This window comes from Carcharodon carcharias, chromosome 1 (genome assembly GCF_017639515.1).
Source record: "Carcharodon carcharias isolate sCarCar2 chromosome 1, sCarCar2.pri, whole genome shotgun sequence".
Taxonomy (NCBI): Eukaryota; Metazoa; Chordata; class Chondrichthyes; order Lamniformes; family Lamnidae; genus Carcharodon; species Carcharodon carcharias.
This window is the reverse complement of record NC_054467.1, coordinates 14621484-14630496: the sequence shown is the minus strand read 5'-3', so window position 1 is coordinate 14630496 and position 9013 is coordinate 14621484. Positions and strand designations below refer to the sequence as shown.

General features: G+C 40.0%; 1 protein-coding gene across 2 annotated transcripts in view; it reads right to left on the bottom strand.

The window, feature by feature from the left end:
- Positions 1-674: 674 nt before the first annotated feature.
- The window catches only part of hadh (hydroxyacyl-CoA dehydrogenase), a 46664-nt gene continuing 38325 nt past the window's right edge, over positions 675-9013 (bottom strand). For both annotated transcript variants that reach the window (XM_041185632.1, XM_041185643.1), the window contains exons 7-8: positions 6538-6654; positions 675-1150 (exon numbers count right to left, since the gene is read on the bottom strand). In XM_041185632.1, the coding sequence (XP_041041566.1) occupies positions 1032-1150; positions 6538-6654 (236 nt within the window). In that variant the 3' untranslated portion in view covers positions 675-1031. The remainder of the gene's footprint in view (positions 1151-6537; positions 6655-9013) is intronic.

Below are 9013 nucleotides of genomic sequence, written 5' to 3'. Positions count from 1 at the left end.
AAGGAGGCTGAAAGAAGGATAAATGCACTGTGGCTATAGTCAGAGGATACGACTTTGGTTCTGGCAGGATGGAAATCTGATAAGAGATTTGAACAGGGAGTTGCAGGAAAAATGGGCATGGACTTGGGAGACAATAATAATTTATTCAGACTTTGGAGGGCAGAGGGTGGTAGAATAGAGAGGTTAAGGGTAGGTATTTTGGAGGAAGAGGTGATGACAGCCATTTTGAAAAGAACAGTACCTCCAGAGAACAAATCGCTTGTAATATCAGATAGCTTGCTGGCTAGTAGGAATGGGATCAATGGAGTAGGTGGTAAGTGCCATGGATCAGATAAATTCAGGGTGCATAAGGGGAAATAGGAGAGAAATTAGTGAGAAATGTGGGCTAAATTTCGGGGAGCCTGGATTGAGGCTTTGCTTCGCAAGCAAAGAAACGGAAACAAGTATCAGAGGCAGCACAACAGATGGTCTCAGTGAACTTATATGAACTTGTGGTTGGAGTTTGGGGTGGGGGACAGGGATAAGCAGTTTACAGTGATGACTGGCAGTGGCAAAAAATAAAGCAGGGGTGGGGCAGTATTATCTCATTTTTTTTCACTTGGGCACTAAATAATACAACATACAACATACAAAGTAGTAAAATAATAAAGCAAATATAAATGGAATCTGAGTTATGCAATTCAAGAGGCATTTTATTAACTCAATGAAAAGGATTTTACAAACTGAAAGCTAAGATCATTTCCAGTGCATCAATAGATAGAACAAAATTATCTTTGTATGTTTAATAATTTTTAAGGCACCTCTATGCCTAGAAGCAATTAATTAAAAAAATTAACCTTGTTTTACAGATTACATACCACAATCACTGTATCAGGCTGGGTCAGCATTATCCAGTTTGCAAACACATTAATATTACAGTGTACAGTACCAATTAAGTGCAAGAGCAGAAGTCTCAAGCACCAAGGCAACAGTCTGACAGCTTGCATGATTTAGTGTTGGAAAAAAATTGCAGCATCAAAACAACTCGCCTTCTAGGAATACTTGTAGAAGCCTTCACCAGTCTTTTTACCCAGCTTTCCTTCATCCACCAGTTTATTTAACAGAGCACTAGGGTTAAACAAGGGGTTGTTTGGATCCATCTCGTGCCATCCTAAGGAGGAAAATGCCTGCAGTTAGCGAAAGGACCTGGTTAAAATCATTTCCTTTTTAGTGTGGTCAAGGGAAGGGAAAAAACACAAGGGATTGAATTTTACGAGGGAAGGGGGGGCGGTTACATACTGCTTGCACCCACCCCCCCCCCCCCCAAGCCAAACCAATGTTAAACAAGGTCACCCTGCAAGAATAACATGCTACAGGCAGCCTTCAGGAGGTGAGGGTCAGACTTCTGCCCCTCAGTCAGTGTTATGGCACAGTGGATGGTAAATGCTGAGCTGTTCAAATCCCAGAGGGAAACTTGAAACAGCTGCCACAACTGTTTGCAATTTTTACTTTATTTCGAGATGCATGCCTTGAATTCAGTAGTAATAAAACTGCAGCGACTTAGGGGCCTTTATTTAACAAAACTAAATTAAACATTTATTAAAAGAAGAAAATATTTTAAGCACATACATGGGTCTACAAATTACTACCATTAAAACTCCTAAATCTCCTAATTAATCTAGCTCCTAATTATACCTCCATTAAGTCAATAGTAGAACAAGATAGACTTCAACAGACCCAGGCAATGCACACAATACCCTGGACAGGGATATTCACAATAAGTTTTCTTAGCTTCCAGTCCTGTAGGCAGCAGCTTGATGCATAGAAGCTGGAGGCTTTTTATATTTGTTGGATCTTAAAATGCCTTCCCCTTAAGCATAACCTCATCTCCTTTATACACCTTTCTCCCTTTTTAATGTAAATTCCATTGTTCCAATATGTCTTTGCAACTTTACTTTTTCCATAATATAAATCTTCTATAGTACTCATATTATCCGTAATCTTCAGAAAAAATAAACATACTGTTTGGTTTAGCCTCTTTTGGTTAGGTGTAACACCCCATCATCTCTGAAATTCACAACTCTGGTTTATCTAAAACTGCAAATTTTCCTCACACCTCACATTCTAAAACTTCAGACATGTTTACGTATTTAGCATTTCAAACCTAGCCTCTCTTTTGATAACTCAAAAGCTCCAGACTAGCTGTCTACAATTCAATTAAAACCCACACGTACACACCTACACACAGAGAAACTAATCCAAACCCCACTATTAACTTACCCTTACAATAAATCACAATATTATGAAAATTATTATAATTTCATGACAGGCAGGAAGTCCCACCCTTGAGATCTGCCTACCAATCTGAATGGCCAGCAACTCTGGCAGTCTCAGCAGCGCCAGAACTTGGTAGTAGTGCTGCTGGGACTGCAAGTAGGACATGCCTACCGGAGCGAGGTAAGTCCGGGGTTTTGGACGGGAGGGATTAGGGAGATAACAAGGGTGGGGGTTTTGCTGGCCAGACAGGAAGTGACAGAGGGGGGAGGGAAAGTTGGGGGTGGGGGGGTGTGTGGTAACATCTTGGGAAAGGATGGGTGCCCGATGTGTACCCACTCTTCATGCCTTTTAACCAACTGGGTTAATAAAAAGGACCTACCCAGTTCTCCAGTTTTATGGGGAACAGGTCGAGGGTGGGCAGGAAGACAGTGGGCTAACCACCTGGCACAGTTTACATGTGCTACCCACCCTGCCACTGAAAACACGCCCAGCAGGCCGGGGGCATAAAATGCAGCCCAAGAAATTCTTGAAAGTTGCTCCAGTCTGTGCAAGCTGCATTAACAGACTAAATCAGGAGCTAAAATATTTCAAGACATAACACATGGTGATTTAACCTCTTGTGCTATAATAGGTCGATGATTGAAAATCATTGAAGCCTCACTTTCCCCTCAACAATTTGCATTTATACAACATCTGTCACATAGAAACAATGAAACAAAATGCTTCACAGAAGCAAATACAACAGGCCTATTTAACTAAAAATTCTTCTGGCGTGTGTGTGGTTTCCTTGATTTGGGTGTTGATGGCTGGAATCCAGTTAGTATCATGACAGCAGGACACAATTCCAATTAGCGCTCACAGTGGTCAACCTACATAAATCCACAGTCTTAATTGCAAGGTACTTCATTATGAGATGAATATATGAATATATATTACCCCCTTCCCCAAAACAGAATATCATTTCATTCAGGAACAAGAGGACAGCTGAGCAATAAGGCGTGAATATTTACCGGTATTTGTCAGTTGAAGTAATGCGTAATTGGCAGATGCAGGTATCTAACATAAATTAGCATTTCTACATTTATGGCATTTCAATAGTTTGGTCAGAATACTATTTCACAGTGTACAGTATTAATAGGCTTTTAATCTATGCAAAATCACATGCTCTTAGCTTTCTTCCTGACACAATTTACCTACTCCCAGGCCTCTAGTTTCCTCTGTAGCCTGTTGTATTTACCTCTGTGAAGCATTTTGGTTCATTTTTCTATGTTACACATGTTGTTGAGGGGGAAATGTGGCTTCAATGATTTTTAATCATTGAGACACTATGGCACAGAGGTTAAATCACCATGTGGAAATCATGAGCTTCATCTTATATCCCACTTCTGATACATGTAACTTTGTCACTACATTGCTTTATGCAACTACAACTCTTCAGTGGTGAAGGAAAGTCTCGGGATAGTTCCCCTGTTTAAAGCACCCCTCTCGCTTCCAAATCTCTCTGCTGTATTTTATATTGGGTAACAATTTTCAGGGTTTTAAGCACTTGGAAACTCAACTTTTTCAGTCACACCATGCTCCTTCTCTGCTCCAGGTGAACAATACTATAAACAGAGGGGTGTAAGCATCCTGAAAAAAAATGCATTTACTACAGCAGGGGCCATCATCAGACTGTCCTGGAAGCCGTTCTGGAGTCATCCAACACCTGAAGTCAGAACCAGTGGAACCAAAACCAGCACTTAGGTGGAGAGAAATGGAAATTTTGAAAAACAGCAATTGCAAGAAGATTAACCAGCAACACTGAAGAGGTCCCAATCTGAATGGAATCTTCAGCTTATTCACTGGGCTCGATTGGAAAATAAATGAAAAAATGTAAAAGCTGTAAAAATTCAGTATTTAGGAGATCATCTAATGCATCCTTAACAGGACCAAGTCCTCTTCCTCCTTTTTTCAAAAGTGGTTCAATATGTTGTCTTATTACAGGAATTATTGGAAATGAAGATCTTTAGACCAAGGCTGGCATACAGTCTTTGAGTCCATGTTTGCCATATTATCTAATAAGCATAATCTATTAACTTTAAGCATTCCAGAATATAAAAGCAAAATACTGTGGATGCTGGGAATATGAAATAGAAACAGAAAATGCTGGAAAAACTCAGCAGGTCTGGCAGCATCTGTGGAGAGAGAAACAGTTAACATTCTGAGTCCAAAATGACTCTTCTTCGGAACCAGAATATAAAAGGTCTGACTGATGACTGCGAATGTAGAACACGCCTAGAGGGATTTATTTTATCAAAAGAATTCATGCTTTACCATAGCACCACCTACTGCTCATTTCCTTTCACTGTACTCTTTATTGTAATAAAACAGAATAACATTTGGTAGGTTTCAAGTCAAGATCTTTAAAAGCAATAGCAACTTCAAGCCTACCCAGAGCAGTTCAATACAGATTGTAATAAATTATTTAATAGACCACAGTTAGGTACCATAAGACCTAAATCAGACCAATAAAACATTGGTTAAGCTAATTCCCAGATCCTCAGGTCTTCCGACCTTACATGATGGTACACCCTGCACATCAGAAATTATGAATGTCACTTTATATCAATAATGGAGGTACTTCAGGAAGAAATGATTCAAAGGTGCATGGTGCACTGAAGCATGAAAATGTAGTGTTGAGGACAATGGGAAAGAAATGTGTGCTCCCTGCTGCCTCTAAGCTTGTAATCACTGCCATTCAAGCATGGGGTTACATGTAAGAGAAACCTAGCTGCCTCCACACAGGCTTGGAAAGAAAATCTGAAATCCCATTCAGACTGCTGTATGTCTCACGATTGCAATAATGGAGCATGTTTGGGCAAAAAGGTTACTTGCATGGTCATCTCCTGAAATGAATGGAGACACAAAATGTTTGATACTATTGACAAAAATTGCAAAAAGTCTTCCAAGTCAAACAGGTTAAAGCACAGTGCTCCAACAGTCCGCTAATTTTAAAATACTCTTTTAATAATGCAAATAAGCAATTGGTTGGTCATATTTGTATGAAAGATTAAAGTACATTACAAATACACACGAGGATCATCCTTACTTATATACAACAGGTTAGACAACAAAAAGGTTAACAATCATTCTTACATTTAACGCAATAGCTAACCCCTTAGTGAAGTTAGAGAGAGATCAAAAATGGGACTGAAAAATCATCTGCAGATATGTGTGCTGTCAGGATTAAATAAGAGTGGCCTGGTTAATTTAGAATCCTGCTAAAGCTCAGACAATGAAGTTTCTTGCACATGTTCTCTCACTAAAACAGAATGCAGCTGAACCTGTTTCTAACAATCTTTGTGGTGTTGCTGCAAAAGTGCAATATTTGTGTCAGGATTTCTGGTCAGTTTCCATAGTAAATTACCATAAGAATTGTACTTAGTACTTGAAACATTGTATCTTCAACAACAAAAAAATGAAAGGACACTCAAATCACACTAGATTTAACCTATACAGATTAAAGTTAACTTTTCTGGAAAAAATGTATAATTTTTCATGCAGGAAGAGCTAGAACAACTAAACAAACTTTTCTCAAACAAGGGAAAAAAAATCAAACTGTCAATTAAGATGAAAGAAGTGCTTTCCACCCCCATCCTTAAGGCTCACCTCTCAACATAAGGTTGACAAAAATAGCCAGTTGACGATGTATTGCAATTGCCATATTAACGGGCTAGATGCAACTTTCATGTTTTTTAACCTGGGTACTTACTTGACTGCAGGTCAGCCATGTTCATAGTCATCCTCTGTCTCTGCATCTATAAAACTGTTCAAAGAGTCAAACAGCAGCTAGTGGTTAACCACCTGTCATCTATCTCATAACCGGAAAGTCCTCTTTGCAAGGCACCTCCTGCAAGTGATTCACTACCAGTTCAGAGCTAGAAACAGCAGCCAATTATGCAGACAGTTGTCTGTGTCTTGTGTTGTGCTGGCTTAGATGTTCACACTTTGACAGAGCCACACTTTGACAGAGCTCTCCTCTCAATAACTTCCCCAATCGCTTGCCTGCCTAACTTTGTCCCACTTCTCATCCACCTGGTACCACGGGTGCCTAACACCACTCTTCAGCATTTCCCTAGTCTAAGGCCTGGACTAAGGTCAGAGAGAGGTCAAGTGTGGACAAAAGTCATAATATATAGCCATGGAGAGACTAATGCAGGGATCTTACTTTAAAAAATAGCTAAATGATATTAAATTATAGACAAAGGCTACATGAGTAATGACAAATTTCCCTCTACATACCATCAATAATAAACTTGCTAGTGTCAAGTCCAACATAATCCAATAACTCGAAAGGACCCATAGGATATCCTGCACCCAGCTTCATTGCCACATCAATGTCTTCCTTTGATCCATGACCTTGGAAAAACATCCATATTTTTAAGTAAAAGAAACCCAATAAACTGCTACTTCAAGAAATAAACTGTAAAAAGATATAATGAGAAAAAGTGATATATAAAATTCATCACATTCTTATGCAAAGTATCCCAATGGAAAGATTGTTTTTGCATCTTTGTAGACACAAGGAGGTCAATTGTATTAAGTCAACAAATTAAGTCAGGGCAAAATCAGCATGGTTTCATCAAGGGGAGGTCATGCCTGACAAATCTGTTAGAATTCTTTGAGGAGATAACGAGTAGGTTAGACAAAGGAGAGCCAATGGATGTTATCTACTTGGACTTCCAGAAGGCCTTTGACAAGGTGCCGCACAGAAGGCTGCTCAGTAAGATAAGAGCCCATGGTGTTAGAGGCAAGGTACTAGCATGGATAGAAGATTGGCTGTCTGGCAGGATGCAGAGAGTGGGGATAAGGGGGTCCTTCTCAGGATGGCAGCCGGTGATTAGTGAAGTTCCATAGGGATCAGTATTGGGACCACAACTTTTCACTTTATACATTAATGATCTAAATGAAGGAACTGAGGGCATTCTGGCTAAGTTTGCAGATGATACAAAGATAAGTGGAGGGACAGGTAGTATTGAGGAGGCGGGGAGGCTGCAAAAGGATTTGGACCAGTTAGGAGAATGGGCAAAGAAGTGGCAGATGGAATACAACGTGGGGAAGTGTGAGGTCATGCACTTTGGTAGGAAGAATAGAGGCATAGACTATTTTCTAAATGGGGAGAGAATTCAGAAATCTGGAGTGCAAAGGGACTTGGGAGTCCTAGTCCAGGATTCTTTTAAGGTTAACTTGCAGGTTGATGTCGTATTTAGGAAGGCAAATGCAATGTTGGCATTTATTTCAAGAGGACTAGAATATAAAAGCAGGGATGTGCTGCTGAGGCTTTATAAGGCTCTGGTCAGACCGCATTTAGAATATTATGAGCAATTTTGGGCCCCATATCTCGGGAAGGATGTTCTGACCCTGGAGGGGTCCAGAGGAGGTTCACGAGAATGATCCCAGGAATGAAAGGCTTAACATATAAGGAACGTTTGAGGACTCTGGGTCTATACTCGATGGAGTTTAGAAGGATGAGGGGGGATCTGATTGAAACTTACAGAATACTGAAAGGCCTGGATGTGGGGAAGATGATTCCATTAGTAGGAGAGACTAGGACCCGAGAGCCTCAGAGTAAAGGGAAGACCTTTTAGAACAGAGATGAGGAGAAACTTCTTGCCAGAGAGTGGTGAATCTATGGAATTCATTGCCACAGAAGGCTGTGGAGGCCAGGTCATTGAGTGTATTTAAAACCGAGATAGATAGGTTCTTGATTGGTAAGGGGATCAAAGGTTACAGGGAGAAGGCAGGAGAATGAGGTTGAGAAACTTATCAGCCATGATTGAATGGCGGAGCAGACTCGATGGGCCAAATGGCCTAATTTCTGCTCCTATGTCTTGTCTTGTCTTGTATTAATTCGGAATATAAAACAGCACAAGATCCAGAGTATTCTGGAACCATTAAAGATGGTTTATTTTGGTCAAAGCTTGCTCGTTATTATTTTCCACAGCGAGGTAAAACACTATTAAGGTCACAGAGTTACTGCTGATTACAACCCATTGCTTTGATCTCTCACAAATGCCCAGCAACAGAATATCAAAGCCAAAGGGATATGATCATCAGCACTCTCAACTAAATAGAACAACACTACATAGGTTTTTCTTTCACACACAAGGCTTAAACGCAAGAGAAGCCTAGAGTTTTTTTTGTGGGAAGATTTATCTCTGGAGACAGCAACCAATGCATGAAAACATGTTATCTTAATGATCTAATGACTGAAAAAAAATTATCTTTCACTGGTAACATTAATGGGTATCTGGCCTGGCAACATTTTTTGAAGAAATATTTGCTTAGCTTGAGAGTCTAGGAAATAAAATTATGCAACCTACTGAGGCCTTGAATGTAGCACTGAAATACCCTCCATTATATTTTGTAGGAACAAGAATAGGCCATTCAAGTTCCTTGCGCCTCTTCTGCCATTCAATTAGATCATGGCTGACCTGCATCTCAACTCCATTTACCTGCCTTGATTCCAAATTCCTCATTGCTCTTACATAACAAAAATCTAGCAAACTCAATTTGGAAATTTTCAATTAACCCAGCCTTAAAAGTTTTTTGGAGGGAAAGTGTTCTAGGTTTTCACTACCCTTTTGTGTAAAGTGCTTCCTGACAGCACCCTGAAACAGCCTAGCTCAAATTTTAATTTTGTGCTCCCTTGTTCCGGACTTCCTCATTAGAGGAAATAGTTTCTCTCTACCAACTCTACCACATTCTTTAATCATCT